This window comes from Paroedura picta, chromosome 10 (genome assembly GCF_049243985.1).
Source record: "Paroedura picta isolate Pp20150507F chromosome 10, Ppicta_v3.0, whole genome shotgun sequence".
In the NCBI taxonomy this organism is placed as follows: domain Eukaryota; kingdom Metazoa; phylum Chordata; class Lepidosauria; order Squamata; family Gekkonidae; genus Paroedura; species Paroedura picta.
In genome coordinates this window covers 70,661,442-70,687,547 of record NC_135378.1, presented here as the reverse complement: position 1 = coordinate 70,687,547, position 26,106 = coordinate 70,661,442, and the positions used below count along the sequence as shown (strand labels likewise).

Here is a 26,106-nt window from a genome sequence, read left to right as displayed (position 1 = left end):
AATTGATATTATGTTAATTTAAACCACTGTTGGATTATTGTTGATGTTATTTTGACTATGTTCTATGCTTTGGTCATTCCATGTAACACCCCACATTTTATATAAACTGCCCTGAGCCGTATGGGAGAGCAGTATAAAATTCTAAAAAAACAAACAAACAAATAAATGCTGTATCATTCTGGCGCTTCTCCAAAGCAATGCAGCAGTGCTGATTTTTATTACAACGTATCTGTGTTGTGGCATTACCACATAGCAATACTGAAGTGCCTTTAAAAAAATACATATATATTAATTTCAGGGCTGGTGGGGGAGAGAGAAAGTTTCATTCCACAAGAAAACTGCTATGCTTTGATTGATGGCTTGCTGTCATAGACAAGCCAAGGAGTGGAGGGAGAAGTTTGGCTTGTTTTCCCTTGCAGCCTAATCAGGAGGTGAAAAGCTGCAATGGGGGAAAGGGAAAACATGGGAGTGGTCTCCCCATGAGGAAGGCTGCAAACTCAAGAGTTACCATCCTGTGTTTGCAAGCAGGAAACCACTTGTGTTTTACCCCTCCGTGCAGAAATGGTCTGGTAGATCTTCGGGTCATATTGACTAAATGAATAAGGACAGACATGTGGATGGCTTCTACCAGTCTCGTGACAGCCAAAAATCGATTCACAGCCAGCCATTGAAAGGTTCAGGAATCCGCAATTAAAATCTGTGATTATCCTATTCCTCAACTGAATGGATCAATTAAGGCAATCAATGGGAAACATTAAGATTATAATGTATAGTTGGATCATGGGCAGGTGTTTGATTTTCTAAGAGGTTTAAAAGATCGCTGTGCAGATTTCCCATTTGAATATTTCAGGGCTTTAATCACCTCTAAGCACAAGAGGATAGAGCCCCTGCAGTGCAACGGATGCTTCTGCCAGGGCCATATAATGGGAAAAGAAAATCTATTGCAGGAGAGGAAAGGATCTGAAATACCATTTGTCGAACAGTGGCCAGTCTGAGTGCACTTGACATGTCTATATCGTAATTGGGAAGCAAGAGCAAAAATAATAGCTGTGTTTGTAATTCAGACACTCTCATTTTCCTGTGACAAATCTACCATGTCTGCCACCTCAGGCATTACGCTCATAACAAAAGGATTAATAAAAAATGATGCATTGCATTATTAACAGTTGGCTAAGGGCACTGGTAAATTCTTTTCAAACACACATTTTTAAGGATCCTGTTGTTTCATTAAAAGTAGCTGGCCTCATAGTGGGAGCAAGATGGAGCTTGCAGAGTTCTCACTGGTTCTGGGAAGGGGCAGCCATAGGGGAAGGCTTTAGCATCTGTATCCCTTCTAGGACCATCTTTCTGGCCACTGATGGGAGGAGGAGGAGGAGGAGGCTGGCAAGATGGACCACTGGGCTGATGCTGCTTGGCTGCAAACTAGCCCCTAAAAATCCTTTGTGCATTTTATTTCTTTATTTATTGAACAAATAGAGACAGGCCGTGGTTGTCTCAAAGCTGAAGAGACAGCTAAACCTTGAGTGTCAAGGTTTCTAGTAGTTAGGAGTAAGTCTGGTAGCCCCTTCGGAGTTTAGGGTGTAAGCTTTCAAGAGGCAAAGCCTCCCTTCATCAGACAGTTTTTAATGTAGTTAAAGTATAATTCTGTACAGAGTTGTATGGTTCCAAGCTTACTGGCTTTAGTGGACCTAGAAAGGTGTAGCTCTGCTTCTCATTGCATTGCATTCAAATCAGTGTGAATATATGGAAGTGTCTAATTTTGTGACCAGAAGTCATAATGGCATAAAAGGGACTAGGGAATGTTGTTGTTGAAATCTCACAGAACAGTGGGGATAGACTAGGGGTAGTCAAACTGCGGCCCTCTAGATGTCCATGGACTATAATTCCCATGAGCCCCTGCCAGCATTCCAACAGCAGAGCGAGACAAATGAATCTCCTTAGGGAAGGAGTTCCAAAGTTTTATGCTATTTGCACATCACTTATGTGAAGTTAGGTGGCAGACCTCGGTAGCATCCTAGAATACATGACATTGCATCCTAGAATACATGACATTGCAGAGCTTCTACAGAGGTGACTACAGAGACAGGTGTATGTAGCATCGAGTGTCAAAGCTCCTTTCATCAGATGGTTTGTAATATAGAATCATAGAATCATAGAATCATAGAGTTGGAAGGGGTCACACAGGCCATCTAGTCCAACCCCCTGCTCAACGCAGGATCAGCCCAAAGCATCATAAAGCATCCAGGAAAAGTGTGTATCCAACCTTTGCTTGAAGACTGCCAGTGAGGGGGAGCTCACCACGTCCTTAGGCAGCCTGTTCCACTGCTGAACTACTCTGTTTGTGAAAAATTTTTTCCTGATATCTGGCCTATATCGTTGTATATATAAATATATATAAAAAGGTAAAGGTATCCCCTGTACAAGCACGGGGTCATGTCTGACCCTTATTTTGTTTTTGTTTTTTTGGGGGGGATATGTTCTGAGAAAAGGGGATGACCCATTGATTTTATTTTGTGCACTGGCCTCAACTGTACATCCTAATTAATCTAGGTACTTTTCATTGTGTATTATTTCTAGATCTTGGCTGAATAATATACGTATTGATTTTTGTGTGTGTTGAAACATTAATAAAATGCCGCTCAATTTTTTTAAAAAGCATCATACCACATTCTTTCTAAAGCTAAAACTCAAGTAATGATGATGATGATGCTACTTGCGAAAGAGCCAGCCAAAGGGCAGTCCAGCCAATCAATGTGCAAAGGGATAGGGTTAGTATAAATGAGAAACAGAGTGCTGTCATAAAGGGGTGGGGGCTAAAAGAGATGAGAAAGCGGAAGAAAGCAGTCACTTGATATAGAGAGGTTGTAACATGGATGCACTCTTGAACATTGATCCCACTCTCATCCCTAGACAAGAGTTTTGCAAGCTGAGATGCTTCGGAAACCTGGGAAACAAATTTGACAAGAGATGACTAATTATGTTTATCGTTGACTGGCATGAATTTTATAATGCCAGGATTCAGTTATGTGAGACATGGAGAGCATCTTCTCTTTATAAGACTCTAGTATGGGAAAGGGTGCTTTTTGTTTAATCCCTTCCCCCTTGTTTCAAAAAACTTCAAACTATTGCCTGGGTTCATTATTTACTTCATTCCTATCCCATCTTTCTCCCCAGTGAGAAGCTTACACTGTTTTCCTCTCCTCCCTTTTATCCTCACAGGATAGGCTGAGAGGGTGTGCCTCACTCATGGTCACCCAGCAGGTTTCTATGGCAGAGGGGGGATTTGAACCTGGGCTTCCCTGATCCTAGTTCAGTGTGCTACTACAACACACCGGCTCTCTAAGCACAGTGACATGAAATTCCATAAATAAGCTGGCCTTTTTGCTATTGCTGAGTGACAAGGTGCTTTGTATATATTCTCTCATCTTGTTTTCTGTCCTTCTTCCCACCACCACCCTTTAAAGGTTTCCAAGTTTACCTCGACTGAGAAGATTGACAGGATTCTCACATTCCTGTTGACCAGCCCTGCCATTTCCCACGATCTTAGCAATCTTCTAAGTGAAGACAAGGGTCATCATCATCATCATCATCAACAACAACAACAACAACAGCAACAACAACAACAACAACAACAACAGAAAGGTGTGTAGTGCGCATTCTTTGCTCACTTGTTTGCTTGTGCTTTCCCTCTGAGGCTCAAGATGAATTGCACAATTAAAAGCAATGCAAAAAGACAATGTAATATATATGATCAACAGTGCAATGAAACTAGATGGCAAAATTAAGAACATCATACTCCTAGACAGTATAGAATATACAGTGAACAATGCCATAGGCAGATAGTTTGCTATCTTTTATGAGATCATTAATCTCCTGGCAGGAGGTACACCTCAACAACATTATGGCCCATTATAGATATTACTAGAGATGCTCGCCCACATTTTTTTTCTTTTTTTATTAAAACACTACCATTTATTTTTTTTAAACATTGATTAGCACAAAAGAATATGAGAACAGCATCAATCGATTTTACATAGATAATAAAAGAGGACAATTACTTAAGCCCATTAAGATGCCTTACCAACAGTAAGCAGATCACGAAGCATGGCGACTCTTCTAAGAAGCCGATCAATTTGGACTCCGATATTATAGGTCTTAAAAGTCATCATTTAAGAGCAGCAGGCTAGCCTGATCTAGGTGGAAGCTAAGTAGGGTCAGTCTTGGTTACTATTTGGTTGGGAGACCACCAAGGAAGTCCAGGTTTGCAACCAAAGCCAGGCAGTGACAAGCCACCTCTGCATGTCTTTTGTCTTGAAGCCCCTGCAAGGCACAGCTTAGCAAGACAAGGCACTCTTGTCCCTCTGCCAAGCCTTTTCGAGTGCTGAAATGTTTGCTACCCCCTCATGATGGTGATTTGGACCCATTAGATTCTAATTTTTGGCAATTTAGTTAGACTGAGGGCCTTTTCGCACGGGGATCTTTGTTGCAAATTGTTTGCGGAATGAAAAATCGCCATTTAAAATAGTGGAATTCGTCGTTATGCATACCTGCCTTTGTAGTGGAATCAGTTGCGTTTTTTAGCGTTTCCCACAGGCTTCCGGTCTCGGCAGAAATCGCTAGAAAGGAAGCGCTATTGCCAAGCTCGTCCCGCCCCTGGCCGTCAAGCAGCCAATGGGCAGCCGTTAGCATGCTCCCAAACAGCCCCTTTCCCTTTAAGAAAGGTTTAAAAAAAAAAAACAGACCCATAGCAACGAATCTAGGTAGATTCGTTGCAACGGAGAGACCCATCCAGCTGCCTAATGTGAGCTGTCGTTTGATTGTATGATCGTTTGCACGCTGCCTCGAGTGATAAAAAAAAAATCCCCCCCCCTCTCATGGGCCCGATTTTCGGCTGAATTTATGTGTAAAAAATAAAGGGACTTTATTTCAGCAAATGGGCTTTTATGTGATTTGTGCTTAGTGACTAAAGGTGAAGGACTGAAGCCAGGGAAGCCTCTAAACAGAAAGAGGCTCGCTGGTGCGTTTATCCCCGCTCGCTCGGAGAAAAAAAAAATGGCGATCGCTTCGCCGGAAGTTTGGAGGACAGGCTCAGGAGGAGGGACTTTGAAGAACCAGCAACAATGGTAACGCACAGGTCTTTAGCGCTACTGTTGCAGATTGGTTGCAAGAGTGTATCGCTATCCGGAGGGTGAATCCACTTCTGGATTCCCCTGAAAGCGCTACAACGAAGCGCTTTTTGCGGGTCGGTTTCAGGATTGTTGCAGATTGTCTACGACGTCGTGGGTTATGGCAAATTAGTAGCGTTTCCAATTAGTAACCATTGTGCTATTTTGAAGCCGTGCGAAATGGCCCTGATATTTCGTTGTGTTAGCTGGAACACACAGCAAGTCTTAATTCTGGCCTGCAGAGGCATCTTCTGTGATCTATGTAGTCAACACAACTGCTATAACCAAGTCAGCATAATGCCATTTCTTCAGCAGTGTAACTCTGGACCACTTAGAGTTATGGAGGTCTCCTTTTGCACAAATGAGAGCTCAATGGGAAGGAAAACATGGATTGTTCCCCATTAATTAAACTGTCCTCAGACCTAAGATGTCAATGAAAAGTTCTTCATCTGAAGACAGTGTGACAGTGAAGGACTATATCATATGGTGTAATGGTTACTGTACCAACCTAGGATGCGGGGGACTCAGGTTCAAATATTCACTGTATCCTGGAAGCTTCCCGAGTGACTTGGGCTAGGGATATACCTGATGGTCCAGATCATGTCCTGTTCACCAGCGGCACACAGGGACTTGTTTTTTCATTTTTCAGATTGATGAATCAACTGTTTGCCAGATCACTGTGTTCTTTCTTTCCTAATTACACTGCACAACTGACTTTTCTTTGCATGTTCTCACAACATGAATGCCTGCTGAACAGGGGCTTTGCTGTTTCAGCCTCACTGAAACAAAGTGATAAGGAAAGATGGCTTAGAAATCTGCACTCTAGAAATGGAGCTTGCATGAAGCTGCCTTCTACTGAATCAGACCCTTGGTCCTTCAAAGATGGTACTATGAACGCAGGCTGACAGCGACTCTCTCATCTACTACCCATTCCTTTTAGCTAGAGATGCCAGAGATGGAACCTGCAACCTTCTGCACGCCAGGCAGACACCCTTTCACTGAGCCATGCTGCCACCCTAACTAGGGATTTCTATTCCCTCCAAATCGCAGTGTTTTGGAGTGGGGCTGAGCAAAAGTTTAATCTAGATCCTCATGAATTCATGGTATTTTTACAGTGAAACAAGAGAAAACTGCCCTGACTTAAATCTGGATCTATAGGCAGTGCTATAAAACTCATTTATTCTCATAATTTTTATATGGGGGTTTGGATCCGTGTCTACACAGAGCACAATAAAAGGCGTGGATTATCTCCCCCCCCCTCCCCATTGCTGCCTTCGGGGAAGGATGACATACATCACGCTGGGAGATTGGAACCCTTGAATCTAGGAGTGGGTTTCTGATCGACATTCCCATGATGTTAATGGTTTCCAATCCGTTTGAATTAGCCGTGTCTCTGTCCATGTGCAGTTTTGTGAACTCCCAGTTCAAACCAACTCAGCAGGTATTTGTGTTTGCTCAGTCTGAACCAAACAGATTAAATGATCAACTCTCATTTGACTGACACCTTCCAATACAGTAAGTTTGACTGTTGAATGTGTTTATGGTGAAACTGGCAACATCCCTACCTTGGGCCAGTCCCAGACTCTCAGCCTAAACCACCATCCAGATTGTTGTGCTGGTAAAATGGAGGAAAGGAGAATAGTGTAAGCCTCTTTGGGACCTCATTAGAGTATAAATGAGGTTAATCAAATAAGAAGATTTGACCATTGAGTTGCAGGTGGCCCAAGGCAACCCCATCCATGGGGCGTTCCAGGCAAGAGAAGAGTAGAGGTGGTTTGCCATTTCCCTTTTCCTCATAGAAACCACAATCTTCTTTGAAGGTCATCCTGCTTTGATGGTACCCCATGACCACTGGAATGGGATTGGGGTTAGAGTTGCCAGTGGAAACTCCTGGAGATTTGGGGGTGGAGCCTGGGAAGGACAGGGACTTCAGTGGGGTATCATGCCATAGAGTCCACCATCCCAAGCATCAATTTTCCCCAAAGGAACAGATATCTGTAGTCTGGATGTGAATTGTAACTCCAGGGGGTCTCCAAGTCCTCGCTGGAGACTAGAGGCTGATGTCCCTTCTTAGCTCCTAAACCCTGGTGAGCTTGAGCTAAACTGGGCTATTGGGGGCTACTCAAATAAATAATCATTTCAAGTATTCATCTCCCCAGGGAGTCCTTTCATGTCATTACTTCTGGCTGCCATAACGATGTGTGCTTTGATAGTCTGTCTAAATTTGATCAGATATCAGTGCAAGACAAATACCAGTTTTGAATGATGAATATCGACAAGCCAGGCCCAGAATCAGCAGCAGAGAATTTGACAGTAGTCAATTTATTTCTGCCATGCTGCAGCTAACGACAGGTACACACTTTGAGATGTGAATGTATTTCTTCCCTGGGCCCGTTAGCCATTCCCAAAAGATGCAGAGAAATGATGCAGGTGAGGGAATGAAGAGAACTGGAGCCTCTAGAAACCCATCTCTAAGCCATTCATTTCTGACTTCTTATCGTGGGCATCTGGCTTCTAAAGGACTGAAGCACGCAAGAGCCTCCTGCTGCGGTGAACTGTGTTTATTGAGATAATTGCCACACACGCATTCAGATTCTCTTTGCTGATACAGAAGATGTAAGTTTGGAAGGTCAAGAGTAGTAATTATCTGTAATTACATTGGGCTCGGAACAAGGGTATGTGGGGGGGGGGGGGGGTGGGGATAAACACTGTCCATTCAGTAAGTGATAATAGCTCGAAAATAGGCACTTCTCTGTGCAATTCAACTTAATAAGTAAAATACATGTCTTGGGCCTGAACTGATAAAGAAAATAAAGCCAGTCTCTGGAATAAGTGCAGGCTTGCCATTTACCAGGCCTGTAAGGGAAAGGCTTTCAAAAGCTGGAAAATCCTCAACTGTCAGTGAAGTTATTCTACAAGTGCAAGCAACTTGGTAAACATGAGGTCGCAAAGCTCCGGCAGCATCCAGCCAGGCTTCTGTGTCTGTTGTGCCATCCAGTCACTTTTGATTAATGGTGACCCTATGGATTAATGACGTCCAAAACGTCCTGTCATTAACAGCTTTGCTCAGGTCTTGCAAAATGAGGGTTGTGACGAAGCATATGCAAAATGAAAAAAATGGACTGTTTCAGATTCAGCCTGGCTTGATTCAGGCCAAATCTGATCTGTCCAAATCAGCTGATTCAGGTTTGTCTTCAGCCAACTCTGAAGGGATTCAGCGCCATTAAAGTCAATGGCACCATTAAGGTCTGGGGTGGGATTTTCAGTTAGAGGCTCCAAACTTTCAGTGTAGCTCTGGGAGCCTTTTCTTAAAAGACCCCCTCCCAAGGTTCAAGAAGATTGGACCAGGGGGTCCATTTCTATGGGCACCCAAGGAGGGTGCCCTCATCCAACCACCATTGTTTCCTATGATTGGAAAAAGGTTTCTATGGTCTTGTCTGTGTGCATAGGGAGCTTAGCCATTGGTCTGCCTCTTTTTCCCCTCCCCTTTGCCTGGGAATCAGGGCAAAGGTGGGCAAAAGAGAGTGAGAAAGCTAGAAGGCGTCCCCACCCCCTTTGTCCCTTTAAACAGCCACCTCCAAAGCACCAAAACATCCAAATCACAATTTGCTGCGATTTGACCATGTATTCCTATGGAGGTAACTGAATCGCACTATTTTTGTATGATCCGTGCCCAAATCAAGCCTGATTCAGGTACTTTTTGTCCAAAATAGTCCAAAATGCACATACATAGTTGTGACTTCTTTGACTAAGTCAGTCCCATGTTGGGTCTTCTTTTCTTGCTGCCTTCGACTTTTTCCTTACACACCTTTAAATAGTGTACATTTCAGTGAGACAGTTAATCATCTGGCTAGCCCCAGGTTTCAGCAAAATGTCCCAGCCCTTGCCTGTTATTTACCTTTAACAGTAGCTGCCACTTGCTCTCTTGCTATGTTTGCCTGCTCACTGATCTCTAGGTGGCTGCTCCTACCCATCTTCAGCACTCATGCAAATAGAGGTTCATCATTAGCCATAGTGGAAAATTCAACAGGTATGGGAAATGGGTTATGGGAGAAGAGTCTAGCTCCTCGGGGGTATGCCAGCATTGCCCCTGCAATGGTAGAAGAAGAAGAGTTGGTTCTTATATGCCGCTTTTCCCTAGTCGAAGGAGGCTCAAAGCGGCTTACAGTCACCTTCCCTTTCCTCTCCCCACAACAGACACCCTGTGGGGTGGGTGAGGCTGAGAGAGCCCTGATATCACTGTCCGGTCAGAACAGTTTTATCAGTGCCGTGGCGAGCCCAAGGTGACCCAGCTGGCTGCATGTGAGGGAGCGCAGAATCGAACCTGGCATGCCAGATTAGAAGTCTGCACTCCTAACCACTACACCAAACTGGCTCTACACTGGCCACCAAACCAAACTGGCCACTACACCAAACCCCCAGAATGAAGGAGCAATGGAAAACCAGGGGTTCTCCCAGCTCCAGCAGGGGTCTGGCAACCCTAGATGATTTTTTTTTCCAGACTAAACATGAATTTCTTTACCTGCAAAGGATGTGATCAGTGACAGAGCAAGGACATATTTCTGGAAATGATATGGAGCCTAGGTTTCCCTGACTACAAGAGCCTGTGAGGCTCAAAGCCCATTCTGGCTCTTTCCACGTGAAGTCTCCAAACCTTTTTTGCAACAAACAAACATTTTCAATATGCTACAAATATATTGCCTGCATACTGTGTAAACTCAAGCTGTGAAGAAGCCGAAAGCGTATTTAAATGATTCAGACTGTAATTTGTGATTCTGAAATAGCGATTTATCCCTGGAATGATATTAGCAATGTACCCCCATTATATTTATTATAAGAAATGGCTTCTGGATTGCTAAAACTATATGGTGTTATCCCAAAAACCCTGTAGGGCAGTTCATTAATTCTGAATTTCATTCACTTGTTTAAACAAATCTGATCTATATTATATGAAATGCAAAAGAAATTCTGCCATTTTTTACTTTGCAAAGACAACCATGAGAATCTATAAACTATTTTGCACCTAGCTGTGAAGGTCACTGGATGTTCAGTGGGATTTGAACAGGAATCTCTTATATGTATGTTTGTTTTCCCATACATTTTGAGGACTTTAGGATGCTTTGGGCTGATCCTGCGTTGAGCAGGGGGTTGGACTAGATGGCCTGTATGGCCCCTTCCAACTCTGTGATTCTGTGATTCTATGATTCTATGACTAGTGATGACAGCTAAATATGGAACCATCACCTCTTGGAGATACCTTGATTAAGAAATATGGGGTATAAATTTTAAAAGGGGGTTGGATAGACCTACCACTTTTTATTTCTCCCCCAAAATTACACTAGACAGGGTAACAAGGCCTGCATCAGGTGGCAGATACTGTAACATCTGAGGGCAGCAAGTTGTCAATTATTCTGTTTATTTTTATGTTTTTGCCGCCACAGAGAGCACTACTGAGATTTGCTTGCCTCAGGCATCAAAATATTTTCAGCCTTCTCTCAGGAGGGTTCCATCTTTGCCCACTACAGTATCTGGTTAGCTAATGCTAGGCCGAGAATGCTCTGCTAGACAGGCCTTGGATCTGATGCAGCATGACAATTTTTCAGTTCCTATTTAGCCTTCTACGATCATAGAATAAGGCACATTTACAGGAGCACGTTCTCCTGTATGGGATCACCACCACCATTACGCAGAAACATACTGACCTTCAGATCAACAGGATAATCCAGTTGCCATATTCCGTCATTTACCTCAGGGGCCGTATTCCATCTTTGAACTGCCTCTCTACGTTTCATGCTCGCCCGATCCCCTCCTCCCCTGCCTGCCTCACCATTTGCTCCATCGTGGTCGCAGTTGGCTGCAGTATTTTCCATTCACCGTCCGCTTTTCTCTCCCCTTGTTCCAGCTGGGGCCCAGGGACCAAGCCCTATGAAGATAGGTTGAGGGACTTGGGAATTTTCAGCCTGGAGAAAAGGAGGTTGAGAGGGGACATGATAGCCCTCTTTAAGTATTTGAAAGGTTGTCACTTGGAGGAGGGCAGGATGTTGTTCCCTTTGGCTGCAGAGGAAAGGACACACAGTAATGGGTTTAAACTTCAAGTACAACGATATAGGCTGGTATCCCCTGTGCAAGCACCGAGTCATGTCTGACCCTTGGGGTGACGCCCTCTAGCGTTTTCATGGCAGACTCAATACGGGGTGGTTTGCCAGTGCCTTCCCCAGTCATGACCGTTTACCCCCCAGCAAGCTGGGTACTCATTTTACCGACCTCGGAAGGATGGAAGGCTGAGTCAACCTTGAGCCGGCTGCTGGGATTGAACTCCCAACCTTATGGGCAAAGCATTCAGACGGCTGCCTTACCACTCTGCGCCACAAGAGGCTCTTTATATAGGCTAGATATCAGGAAAACAATTTTCACAGTCAGAGTAGTTCAGCAGTGGAACAGGCTGCCTAAGGAGGTGATGAGCTCCCCCTCACTGGCAGTCTTCAAGCAAAGGCTGGATACACACTTTTCTTGGATGCTTTAGGATGCTTAGGGCTGATCCTGCATTGAGCAGGGGGTTGGACTAGATGGCCTGTATGGCCCCTTCCAACTCTATGATTCTATGATTCTATACTTCCTCTCTCTCTCTCTCTCTCTCTCTCTCTCTCTTTCCCGTCCCTCATGGTCAGACCTCACTTTCATTTTAGGGCCCATATCCTTGCCGGCCACTGCCAGCACCCATCCAAGCCTCCCCATGAAAGAATTCTGCTGGGCTTTCCTTCATTTCATGCAGTGCTGTCTCTGCCCGAGGCAATGCAGCCTCTTCTCCTGCCACTCTTTCTTTTTCCTGCCTTCCCCTCTCTCCATCCTCCTGGGCCCTTTCCCGAATGCCTGGTTCTGGCTCTCATCTCTCCCCCATTTCCTTCAGCGCCTCATACCTCACACTTATGTTGCCGGTCTCTCCCCTGTGGCTGTGCAATCCAGCAGGCACAAGATGAAGAGAGACAAGATGGAGGGGGGGGCATGGGGGAGCAAGATGCATGGAGCACATGTAAGGGAGTGGGAGACCACAGAGCTGGAATACAGCATGTGGGTGCTGGTGATCGGACAAGCGGGCTGGAGTGGTCTAGGGAAGCTGAGGAGAATGGGCTGCTTGTAAAACTGAACCGGGGCTTCTACAGTCCTGCCGCTGAGTGGCTCCCTTGTGTCTCCTTCCCAGAACACAGCACTGCTTTTCAGGTGGTGGCCCCAAGCCTTTGGAACAACGTTCCAAAGGAGAACCATCTGGCCCTGTCTGCCTACCCCATTGCCAACTGATGCGTAATGTCTTTTGTTTTCTCAAGGCTTTGCTTAGTGATATGAATGACTGGAAATGCTCTTGTGCTTCCATGGTTTATGTTCTGATGTTATGATTTTTAAAAATTGCATCACAGTTACTGTATTTTGATTTTCAAATCTGGCTCGGGCAGCAGTATCGCTCAGCTTCCAGTGCCTGCCCTGGGTTGCAAATGCAACAAAGTTTTAAAGCAAAGAAATAAAAGCAAGTCCTCCTCATTTCCCTCGCGATAAAAATCCCTCCTTTTCTAGTTGGGTTGGAAGTGTATCCCTAGTCTTTAAAATGTAGCTTCCTAACGGCATGAAGAAAGAATTCTCCCGCCCACACACACACACACACACACACACACATGCATGAGCACACACACACTTCTGCAGCTGCTAACTATAGATGCTGAGGAACAATCAATTGATTTCAGTTTACCTTCTTCAAAAGCATCCCAAGTGGCAAATAAAGGGACAACAAGCTCTGCTGACCTGCTCTTTCAGAACAGTGCTTAACAACCTCATCCCCAAATGTACAATTATGATTATGGCTATCTTAGATGGTCTGGTTGCTTAACAAACTGATGTTCGTCTTCACACATGTTACCTCCAGTGGTAATTCTGGGCCATAGAGGGGCTGAGAGGGGGGAAAGTCATGATATGCCCAATTACAACACTGTGTCCCCTCTAGAAATGTGGTGTTTAACAAGGCCACAAAGGGCAAATGTGCATTGAAAAGCTCATTGATAAACAAATATGCATCACAAGGGTGAGAGTGTTTACACTATGGAAATCCCTTTTACACAAAGAGAGAAAGAGAGGAATATTCTATAGTTATCAACTGTAACAACTTGTCTGACCTCCTGTTCCTTACAAAAGATGTTACTTTTAAAGAAAAGGACATCATTAAACCAAGTTCTGTGTGCTAGGAAGATGAATAATAATGAATTGATATGCACTCACCCACCTGAATACTATGGGTTGGTTAAACAAGCTTTTAAAACTCAATCGCTGCCAGTTCTTCCTCTTACGACAGCCCCCCTGTCTACAGGACTTTTGTTCATACAGGTCAAATGAACTCCAGCATAGTCTTTTTGGTAGTCAAAGGGGACCAGTTCCTCCACTTTTCACCCAACTCTCAAGAAAAAAAATGGCCTCCACAATAGTCATGGTCTAGGAATTTCTCGTAGTCTCTATGGGAAAGACTTTAGGAGGCATCTAGATCAGGGGTAGTCAAACTGCGGCCCTCCAGATGTCCATGGACCACAATTCCCAGAAGCCCCTGCCAGTGAATGCTGGCAGGGGCTTCTGGGAATTGTGGTCCATGGACATCTGGAGGGCCGCAGTTTGACTACCCCTGATCTAGAGTGTCATCCAGAGGTATCATCACATCATCCCAAAACTCCATCCTCCCCCCCCCTACACATACATACAAATCTTCCAATGTTTACCCACGTTCTGTTGGAAATCCTACCTTTCCCCTTAACATTAAGCAATGGGTTGTGATCTATTGTTAAAAAAATTTTGAGCTATCCCCTGTTACTTAGGAGACAGGCTGGGGAAAAGGTATGAAGGCCATAAAGTTCCCATTCTTGGAGAGGGAAGTCATAGAATCATAGAATCCCAGTCTCAGCCTTCGGATTATTGTTATCATGTTATTACAGGACCCTTTTCTTTCTGAATGTAGCTGACAATCTTACCCACACTGCAGGACTATATAGACACTCCCCGCCTCTTCGAATGATCACACATAATTGCAAGCACTGCAGCTCTTGGGACCCTTTTTTCCATATTGTTATAAACTACCTGTGAGGGACGTGGATCATGCCACAAGGACAAATAGGGGAAAGGACAGGGAAAAGGGAATTTTGTAGCAGACTGGTGATAGGTTGTGTGAGGATGGGACATGTCTCGAGGGCAAAGCATCGACTTTGCGTGCAGAAAGTCTGAAGATCAGTCCTTGGCATCTCCTGTTGGATCAGGAATTTCCGTGACATAAACAAACAAGGCCTGAGACCCTGGACAGCCATTGGCTGCCCGAGAAGCTGGTAATAACCATGACAGACTAATGGTGTGATTCAGTCTAAGATTCTTGTAACTGATACCCTACCCTCCCCTTCAAGGTCATCTCAAGGTGCAAGGAGGATTATACGGGAGTAGATTATTTTTTTAATAATGCATATATCACTGTCTTCATTATCTCAAAGTAAATGCATAAATCAGAGGGGTTTTTTTTAATGTACTTATGCTTGTTTCTCAATACAGGCTCTCATTTGGAAGAACTTCCCACTCTTCTCCACTGTGCAGCTAAATATGGACTAAAAAAGCTCACCACTGTTCTCCTCCAATATCCTGGGGCTATTCAGGCTTGCAAGCTAACCAATAAGTATGGAGAGAGCCCAGCATGCATTGCAGAGAAGTACGGCCAGAAAGAGATTCAGGAAATCATTAAAGAATTGTCAGTAAGTATCGGTACATTTTTCCAGCAAGAGCCATATAATATGTATAACTAGCTTCTTAGGAAGCGCTGCTGGTGCTGCCAGGGAAGACAATTTCTTTCAGAGAAGCAGGGACACCTGTCATATTCAAAAATGCCGTGGGGAGTATCTTTGTTCTTCCATTCCAAAAGGAGGGGGGAGAACACATTCACGGTTGTAGGGCAATGTCCCGAACAAGCAGTAGGTTTGCAAACGTTACCAGATGCATTTTTTAAAAAAAGAAGCAGCTCACTCCAGCAAGTGCTGTGATGTTCTGCTGATTATGCCTGGGATAGCAAACGTTGCCTTGGATCTGCATTAATTTACATGGCTGCCCATGCCTGTGAATGAGAGGAAACATACAACCACATACCTTGTAGGCAATAATATACCACTTACAATGTGCAACAAGGATTTGGAACCACGCTGCCAAAAAAAAGCCCTCACGTCCGTTCTTAAAAATGCATCCTGAACAACCTGTGCCAATGTTCTGCTGAAATGAAGAGGCAGCTTTTGAACCTCCCTGATCTTTCTCAGTGGAACGTCAAAGTGATTTTCTTTGAAGCAACTGTGAACTAGAATTATAGTAAGTTCCTGAGCAGGAATGGTCCATTAGTGGAGCAAGATCAAAGAGATGCACTTTCTTTCCCAAGGTTTCATGATATGCAGCCAGGACGTCTGTATTCATTGCTTAGTCACAGAAGGAGGAATGGGAAGAACAGATTGCCCAGCATGTGTTCCGTTGCAGGAGCTCATCCAAGCTGGCCTCAGGCAGAGGAAGGCAGGGGCTGTCTCCCTGATGAGATGGTGCTGGTGGAATCTAAAGACCTGAGTACAAGCAACTCCCACAGCTATAGCAAAAGTCACATGAAAGCCTGATCTTCACCGCCACAGGAAGGGTGCATCAGGGAGTGGCATTAAGTTATACAAAACTTTTATGGTACTACATGGCAATGAGGCAAGGCTTTATCTCTCAAATTTGTGGTGGCAACAAAAGAGAGGTAAGCTCATTGGAGATGGTGGTGGCCAACCCCAATTCGAGTAAAAGTGGATTTGTGGATTTGTACCTTGTTTTCTCTCCAGCGAGGATCTGCAGCCGTTCCCAATTTCCTTCTCCCTTCCTCCGTTTTATCCTCGCAAAACAACCCTCTGAAGATGCTGCAGCAGCATCTTAGAATGGATGAGAATTGGGATGTTAGGTGTCAGATCATCACACCCATGTCACTTCCTTTCGGTGCAACAAATTTGATAATTGATGGGAGGGGGCTGCACTCGTTCCCATTTCACCGCCAAGTATATTATTTTTCCTCTCCTTCCAATTAGACGGAAACCTCTCTTTTGCCATGGCAGCAGCCATTTAAGTAGGGACAAGGAGGCCGGAGGGAACAGTCCTTCCCAGCTCAGCTTACAACATGTACCCAAGAAGAATTCCTGGGTAGAGATCACTGTAGGATGGAGCCAAGCGTTACTAGTGGCCAACTCTGAACCCTTTGCAGGATCACTAATGCTGACTGTTGTATTGAACCTTGCCCATTTTTTAAAGATGTACAATGATACCTTTGTGCCCACAAGACTACAGCATGTTCCTTTCACTGGATCAGTGTAATGGGCAGAAATCTTGAAAAGCTGCCTCCGCTGACAGGTGGCCGGAAGCCAAACAAAGCCAGTCAGCTTAACCTGCTTCCAGGCATCCCCTGCTACAGCTTGAAAGCCTGTCTTCCCCAGCGCGCCTGATTCCAGGGGCTTGTTTTAATATCGATGTCATGCTACGATCTGCCCACTGGAGTGGCAATTCTGCTTTTGTGCTGGGAGAACTTGGGTGCCAGAGTGCTAGATCTCCTTTTCCAATGACACTCTCCCCCCCTTTCAGTAGTTGCTATCAGGATCAGAACCCTGGGAAGAGGGAAAGGGAGGAGAGGGGCTGCATAACTTTCCCTGTTCCTGCTGTTTCTTCACAAAAGAGCCTCCTCCCCAGGTCCTTTTCCTGCCCATGGGCTACAAAAAAAAAAAAAAAAACAGCTGGGGGAAAGATGAATTTATTTTTTGCAGCTCCTCCTTTTTGCAGGGAATGGATAAGCAGACATTCTCTAGTTCCATTTCCTCTAGTCTCTCTTCTTCTCCATCCTCTACCATGGCATGTGACATGCAGTTTACTGAAGCCTAAGTATGAAGGGCACAGACCTCTGAACATGGGCAGTATTGAGTTGCAAGTGTGTTGACACTCCTACTGTGGGATGCCAACCCCCAGAGGGAAATACGTGCTGCTTCTCTGGAGTCCTAAGATAAAATAAGTTCCTCAAGCGAAAACTGAGTTGGACTCCCAGTGACAATTCTTTGTTTTATCAAGGGAGGGGAGAGGATATGATAGACGTTTATAAAATTATATAGGGCAATAAGGGATTGTTTTGGTTGCTTTTCCTCCCATATTTGTTTATTTTAAACACTTATCCCCCACCTCTCAATTACAAAAAACCCCACAAAACCTCGAGGTTTTTTATAGGGTGATAGCAACTTTAACTCATGCCCAAACATAAAACCAGCACTAGAGAAGAAAAGCTGGAGTGAAAACCAATAAACCAGCTCATCAACAGATAAAATGTGCATAGCCTAAACACATAAAGTACTACTGTGCAATTTTCAATTTATGATAAATACATGGAATACATCAACATGGGTCAAGCCAACTTCCTGAGTTTGTGAAATATCCAAGACATGATTTAAATGTTCAAGAGGGGGGAAATACGATGCCTACAAGACATGAGGTTTAGGATTGCCAGTTCTGAGTTGGGTAATACCTGGGCATTTGGTGTAGCATTCTAAGGGCAGGGTTTAGGGATGGGAGGGTATAATGCCAGAGAGTGCACATCCCAAAGCGGCCATTCTACCCAGATGATCTCTAATGCCTGGTAATCAGTTGTAATCCTAGGAGATCTCCAACTACCACTTGGAGATCGGCAAGTCTAATCAGGTTTCGTGCACTATAAGGAGGGGATTCCACAGTTTTGGTGGTGCATCAGAGAAGATCTATGAAAGGTCCTGTGTGTGATCCTCATCTCATACTTACAGAGAGCAAGGCCTATGGGGATGATCTTAACCTATGGGCAAGTTCATATGAGGGATAATAACTAGAATTCAAGAATTTCAACATGATTGATGGGCAGGACTGACAAAGGAAATATACCTTTAAACATCAAGAAATTCACTGCTACAAAATCTAGTAATGGCCACCAACAGCTGTCAGGCACACTGACTAAATATAGCCTCTATGTTCAAAGCTTGTCCATTTCTGAATATTCAGAAGGACCAAGAAGAGGAGGCTGACAGCTCCATATGCTTTCCTGCATGTAGGCTTTCCAGGAACATCTTGTTGACCACTATGGGAAATAGGATGCAGCCCTTGATCTGATCCAAGGTGGCAGCTCTGTCATGTTGTTTATTGTGCTTTTTAAATGTAGTTTCTTGATGTCAGTGAAGAAGAAGAAACGTGAACAATGCCAACATATTCAAAACAAAGAGAAACAACACCTACCGAAAAGAGCAGGCGATTGCTCAGTTGACTTGCATTTGCATAGCCATACAATATTCATTACAAATATATTTTAAAGTCACGTTGTAACAAATCTACAATCTAAAAAGGCAAAAAAAAACCCACCATTATCTCTTTTAGATGGATTTTGTTCCACTTAAACAAATTGTTTTAATTTAGCCAATTTTGCATTACTCCACAAGTCATTAAGTCATTCCTTAACTAGTGCAGTTTGTAGGGACTTTCATTTCAAAGCCACTAATGTATCTGCAATCAACAAACGTGTTTTCCACAAATTGCTTGGTGGCAAGGTGTTTGGAGAGGATCTTTAATATAACCACAAAGGATAACAAGCTGATCTAATGGCAACACATATTCAGTTATATCCTTACTAACATCAAACAAAGCTCTTTAGTCTTTATGCTGTTCCAGGAAGTACAGAGGAAGCATCAGCTTTGCCATGCCCTCTTCTCCATCACAGTGAATATATTATTTATTAAATGCTCATAAGTATGTTCCTGAATTCCATTCTTTAGTCGTTTTATGAAATTCTACTGCTTAGTGGTGGGTATTCAAAACACCTCACAGTATGCAGTTCTGGAGGCCTCACTTCATAATTGAGAGGGTTCAGAGGAGAATGATGAGGATGATCCAGGTCCTGGGGACCAAGCCCTGTGAGGAAAGGCTAAGGGTCTTGGGAATGTTCAGCCTGGAGAAGAGGAGGTTTGAGAGGGGACGTGATTGCTCTCATGAAAGTTTATCACTTAGAGGAGTGCAGGAAAGGTTCTTGTTGGCAGCAGAGGATAGGACCCACTGTAATGTGTTTAAACTATGTGGAGAATGATATCACCTAGATATCAGAGGGGAAAAAAATCAATCAGAGTAGTTCAGAAGTAGAATTGACTGCCTAAGGAGGTGGGGAGCCCCCCCTCACTGACAGTCTTCAAGCAACATCTGGATGAATACTTATCCTGGATGCTTTAGTCTAATCCTGCATTGAGCAGGGGGTTGGACTAGATGGCCTTCATTGACCCTTTCCAACTCTATGATTCTATGATGTATCATATCATCTTCGCAATGGCCTTGTAAGGTATAATGATACCTGTATTTCAGGTACAAGGACTAAGGCTGAGAGAAATCAGCTTGTCTAGGCCATAGTGAATTCCTGGCAAGGGTGAGATTTATCAATGACAACATTGGGTTGAGAAATTCCTGGTGATTTGGGGTGGAGCCTGAAGAAGGCTGAATTTGGTGGGGGAGGGAATCTCAGTGAGGATGTAATGCCATTGAGTACACCATTCAAATCTGCCATTTTCTCCAAGGGGGAACAGATCCCTGTTGTCTGGAGATCAGGTGTAATTTCTGGGAGATCTCCAAGCCTCTGATTAAGATTGGAATCTCTTGGACCATAGCTCATTCTCCTAACTATTATGTTATACCAGCAGCTAGAGTAATTACCTTTGTGCTTATATTAATTCAAGTGCACAAAGGGAAAATTTTGGAGTCAGATTTCTGTTCTGGTACCCAAATGTGAAATCATTTAACCAAATAAGTGGAAACTACATTCATCCAGTGTTGAGAGTGATCAAGCGATCTAGAAAATAAGGTATAGTCTCACAGTTTCCCTAGCAACCATTTCCTAAAGAATAAAAATTCCGTGAAAGTGCTTGTTACTGCTTTTATAGTCTGCTGCTATTCACTGGAATCTGTAGCATTAAGAAAGCCTTGAGAAGGTGGATATCTGCTTTGAATGCATCCCGCTTTCTTAAGAGTCCATCCTTCTGAAGTCTGGAATTCAGAGCATTTCCCCCCCTCCCTTTTGCCAAAACAGATTGTAGGCACTAAAACATTCAAACTATGTATTTAACCTCCTTGAGAAGACAGTGTGGCTCCATCCATTCTGGGATTTTGCCCTTCATGTGTCTCCAAAATCTACTCTAGGGCAACTCACTTTTCATCCTATAGATCAGGGGTAGTCAACCTGTGGTCCTCCAGATCTTTGTGGACTACAATTCCCGTGAGCCCCTGCCATGAACATCTGGAGGAATACAGGTTGACTACCCCTGCTATAGATACTTACTTCCAATGCTGACATTTGTCAGAATAACAGCCTCCTAACTCTTTCTCCCAATACCGTTTTTTCAATGCAGCATTCCCAGTGAAATAAGAAAATATGGCTTAGCATAATCAGAATACCTGTGGAGACCTGGGTTCAAATCCCATCATGGCCACAAAGCTCACCAGTTGACTTTGGGGTGTCACTTTGACCAGGACTAGCCAGCCCACCTCACTGGGTTGTTGTAAGTCTGCAGAAGGAACAACCATATAGAAAACCCTAAGCTCCTTGGGAGGACAGACAGCATAAACCACAGATAGAATAGTTTAGATGCAAAGCATAGTTTATACAAAGAGGAGAGAATCGCCTGACTGCTTTAAAGAATAAAATAGTTTTATTATGAAGAGAAACAACTTTGTATATAGAGAGAAAATTAGTTCTAACTGTCAGTCTGTTGAATTAGTTCAGTCTGTTCTGTTCTGTTCTGTTCTGGAGGCAAGCAGGGAAGAAGCATGCTCAAAGGAGCAGGAGGTCTCCGAAGAGCCATTTAGGACACTGGAAGATATTATTTGGAAAACATCAGGAATTTCCTAAGTGAACTATGCTCAATAAACCTCTTCTATGATGCCTCCTGCAGGAATTGATTCACATACAAGGCAGATTTTGCATATTCTATGGCTCATTCTGCACAATGTAGCAGGAGTGTGGCAAATTGTAAACGCTACTAATTTGCAGTTATGCACGACATCACACACAATCTGCCACACTCCTGAAACTGATCCGCAAAAAGCGATTCGTTGTAGCGCTTAAAGGGAAATCCAGAAAAGTGGATTCACCCTTCGAAAAGCGCTACACTCTTGCATTCCCATTGTTGCAGTTCCAGCCAAGTCCCTCCCCCTGGCTCTCTACTCTGAACTTCTGGCGAAGCGATCGCCTTTTTTTTTTCTCAGAGCGAGCAGAGAGCAACGAGCCAGCGAGCCTTCATTTACCCAGCGAGGCTTCTCCGGCTGCAGTCCCTCCACAGAGCTGCTTTAAAGCTCCCCTAAGTCACCAAGCACAACACAGCCCCGTTTGCAAGTTCCCTTTATTTTCGGCCGAAAATCGTGCCCGTGCACGGGGGGGGGTAGCGTGGTAATGATGAATCGGCAGCTCACAGGCCAGCTGCCAGCTAAATGGGTCTCTACATTAGGAGGAAGCAAGGAATCAAGGAATCAAGGCATATTTTTTTTAAACCCTGTTCTTAAAGGGAAAGGGGCTTTTCCGGAGCATGGTAACAACCTCCCATTGGCTGCTTGTTTGATTGACGGCCAGGGGCGGGACAAAGCATGGAAAAAAATCGGTTCCTTTCTAGCGATTTTTGGCGAGACTGGAAACCTGTTGGAATCGATTGAAACGCTATTGGATTCCACTACAAAGGCAGGTATGCGTTACACCGAATTCCACTATTTTAAATTCTGTTATTTCTTTCAGCAAGCAATTTGCCACATTGATCCTTGTGCAGAATGGGCCTATCACTTGGAGCTGTTATTATTTCATGGGACAAAACAGGGCAGACAGCAGCTCCAAACTGGAGGATGTGAAAATAGGAAAACAGCAGGGGAGGGAGGCAGATTAGCCTACTCCCTGTTCTCTATCATGCCTTCCAAGACTACTCATTGCATTTTTTTAGAAAGACAACTGCAGGACTTATAGCTCCTGGATATCTCATGCCATGTGGTTCTGGCTTTACAGTGGCTAATATGGGGCTCCTAGATTCTTTCCCAGAGTTGACCTTATTGGCTTTAGCAGCATGACAGCATCCTATGGCCAATGGGGGAAATTGGCATAATGGTTTTCCCCCCCCCTCTTTGAATCAAGCTTGCAATGGCAAATTTCTCATCCCTCTCTCTAAACTTCTGCTTTCCCTCCTCGGTTGAGACATAGTCATCGATGGTGATGTATGTTACATTTCAGCAAAGGCAGGCAACTTGCTGCACACCAGCATCAAGGTTCTGACTGAAGTGCAGGGCTGGAAATGTATAGCAATGGCTTAATGTTAATCAGCCCATTGTCATTTCTCTTATGGACCTCAAAATGGTTTTCAGATGATGGCATTTAAGCACAAAGACAGCAGTGCTCATTAGAGGGTGGATGCTGCAGTATTTGCATTAAGTGATAGGAAATCCATAAAAGTCTCTTTTGCTACTCCTGACTTGGTTACCGAATTTTGATTAAGAAAATTACAGGTACATTGAACCTCTTAAAACCATTCAGCATAAAGGGCTCCAAAAGAACGTTTGGGATATCCTGTGATTTCTTTGCTTGATTAATCAGGTAAGACAGGGCTGATGAGAAAGGTATACTTTGCTGGCAAACTATGATTATCTTTATTAGTTATTATTGTACATCACTGGCAGAGAGTACAAAAGTTAACAAAGCTAGGACCTACGCTACATGAGATTTCACTTCAAAGACTGTCTTGCAGAACCATAACTTGGTCACATGGAACATCTCCCACCGTTGTGTTGTGTCAATGTCGCCTAGACACAATTTGCTATCTGCCGGTACCATAGGTTTCATTTTGCTTGCATTTTTATACTTCTCTTCCCCCAAAGTCTCGGTATACAGTAATAGCACTCTAAACATCATAAAAGCAAGTGGAAAACAATGGAGGAGACTAAAATGACAGGACAAACAGTATTGCTAATAACCCAAACTTAGCATAGTCCTTCTTTAAGGAGCCTGTTTTTTCAATTGCCTACTGAAGTTCAGTAAACAAAAGTCCGGATGGAGCTCTTAACAACATCAAGATCAAAGAGCTATCCCTTTCAGATTCCCACTCCCCCCCCCCCCGTGGCTGAGCCACCAGGCAATAAGTAGAGGGGAGGATTATACAAGAGTTGCTGAGGAAGCCAGTCTACTTTTGCACTTGCTTAAGCTTCTCAAATGCTGTTTTCTTCTTCTTCTCTGGCCATCACATCATCTATATACTGGAGTCTGGTCACTTGTATGCAAATGTGTGATCACTCTCCTGCTACATGTAGCATAACATGAGAATGTTTCTTAAGTAAACACAATAGCTTCCTCCTTAAGAGTAGGGTAGTCACTTACCTGCTTGTGGTGGAATGCCTCCCACAACTGCTCCCATGTCCCCCATTCTTGTTCAAAAGACCAGGGGGGATGGAAAGTGGGTGCGTGTGTGTCATCTATGGTCATCCAAGTCGACCTGGCAGTATAAATGGAACATATAACACTGCCTTAGACTGGCCCACCTATCTGAATATTGACTTCTTTGACTGACAATGGTTCTCTGGATGAGTCTCTGGAGTACAGCCCATTCCAGGCATGGACTGAACCACTGAGGTATAGAAACAGAGCTGGAAGTGTTTCCCCAAAGCAGTCCAAATTTCTGTACAATGCAGGAAATTCATAGCTAACCTGTCCCAGTGACCCTTGGAATAGGCCCAGAGAAAGGCAAAAAATGTCCAGGATATCTTCAAGATCTGGTGGCAGAACCCCTATCCAAGGTTTTCAGAGTTACCCCTAGCTTCAGCACCTTGAATGAGGTTGAGCAAACAAGCTGGAGCAAACAGCAAACAGCAACAGAAGATGTATAGAGCCACTGAGAAGGTACTTGATTATGGCCATTGTGTTAATAAGCAAACAGGGATATAGTATCAAACTTTTCCATTAGCTGAGAAAGTATCTAGGAGTCCTTAAATTACAGCTAATCTACCGCTCAGAGACAAAAATAAGTAATGTGCTTCCGGTGCACAGCAATTTGTTACTCATTTCAGACTGTGGATAGCAGCAAACCAGTGTGTCTTGTGTTCTGCTGCTTTAGCTGTTCGGTGGTTGATGCTGTTAAGTCTTTGTTGATGCAAATCTTTCATGACCTTCTGCTCTCCCTAAATACTTCCGTTATCGTGACTTGTAACCTTTGCTGGCAGTTGTTGCCCAATCTAATACAAGACAGTTGATTAAACTGTTTTCCCATGAAATCTCATGCCAAATACATTCTCATTTATCTCCAAGGATCTGTCCAAAACCTAATCTGGAATTTGTTTCTAATAACCAATCTTCTCCACCTTGATACTGATGTTTGTGCTCTTTGTACATTTATGGAAATGTAATCAGTGAATTAAGTCCAAGGACTGTTAATCACTGAAGTAATCTTTTAAACTCTTAATAACATGAGTAAAATATTTACTGAAGCAGGGGATAAAGTTAATTTACGGATAGTTGCTGGAGACAAAGCTCAACTCTGGAACTGCGATAGTAAAGTCACATGAAGTGTCAATTTTGGTCATGGACTAATAAGGGACTTTGCACATCCCATAAACCAGCCACTGAAAGCTTTCAAAGCATGGACCTAATTTGTGGGGATATGAAAGACAGGCGTGACATACTGACGCAAATCAAATATGCTCAGCAAACCAAAGTTTGTTCAGGTAAACCATAGTTTGCAATTCAGGGAAAGTTGCATAGAACCATTCATTTCTCATCTTGAGATTTAACACTGGGTTGGATCCCAGATAGAACTTCCATGGCCTCGAGTAGCTGCTCTGAATGACCCCTGAAATGCTGCTTCTGGGGGAGAGGCGATCCCCAAAGACAACATTGGAGGGCAGTCAGAGGTCTGCAGAAGGAGGAGCTAATCAGCAAAAATCCAGACCTCTGCTGTCTGTGGAAATCTGTGTTTACCCCCCACACAAAAACCTACATGTCCACAATCTATAGTGTAGAGAGCATAACTACAATCTGCAGTATAGATTTCTCACCTTCTTATGAAATTTGCCTAGGGAAATGGTTATTTTTACTTTGCAGACATTTTCACTTAACAGTGTATATCATTGTACATCACAGTGTGTGGAGTACATCATATACAGAGTAAATAAAATGTCCCTTATTAGAAGCCTGGAAATAAAAAGATGCATTTCTTTGATGTTTCAACTGAGACTTTGCCTCAAAGATAACACCTTTTTAAAAAGCAGACCCCATTCAATCAAGCTTTTTTGTGTGTGAATGCTCCAGAAGATGCGCCTTGTGTGCCTTGCAAAAGTATGAAGACATAAAAATAAATTCTAAGCCATTAAAATCAATACCAACCAATCAATAAAATCAATACAAAAGCAGAACACCAAGATCAAATAGCTACATAAAGCAAATTGAACAACCCCAAGCGGATAAATGAACAAAACAGCAGCATGTAAACATATCGTTTTAACAAGCAGTTTAAAAGGGACAATGAAACAGTGTCAGTAAGAGCATCTAAGCACAATCTGAGCTACAAAAACTAAATAACTAATAAAATTAAAACAGCCATGCAAAGAGCCAAGTTTTTTTCTTGCACCTAAAAACTTCAAAGGTTAGATGCCAGGCAAATATCTCTGGGAGTTTTAATTTACAACATGATTCCCTCTAACAGCAACCTTGATGGATAAACACTCATTAATAGAGCAGTTAAATAGGACCTTCCTCAGAAAAAGGAGACGTGTATGCATATTTGGCTGTGGACAGCAGAAAAAAATGTTACATTGTAAATTAGAAAAGAAGCATTCACAAGTGACCTAATGGCACAAGTCAGGGGTAGTCAACCCGTGG

The 26,106-nt window shown here is 43.6% G+C and overlaps 1 protein-coding gene across 2 annotated transcripts in view; it reads left to right on the top strand.

Moving 5' to 3' along the window:
• The window catches only part of BANK1 (B cell scaffold protein with ankyrin repeats 1), a 179,571-nt gene that overhangs the window by 77,085 nt on the left and 76,380 nt on the right, over positions 1-26,106 (top strand). For both annotated transcript variants that reach the window (XM_077300769.1, XM_077300768.1), the window contains exons 6-7: positions 3,465-3,642; positions 14,730-14,926. In XM_077300769.1, coding sequence (XP_077156884.1) covers positions 3,465-3,642; positions 14,730-14,926 — 375 coding nt within the window. The remainder of the gene's footprint in view (positions 1-3,464; positions 3,643-14,729; positions 14,927-26,106) is intronic.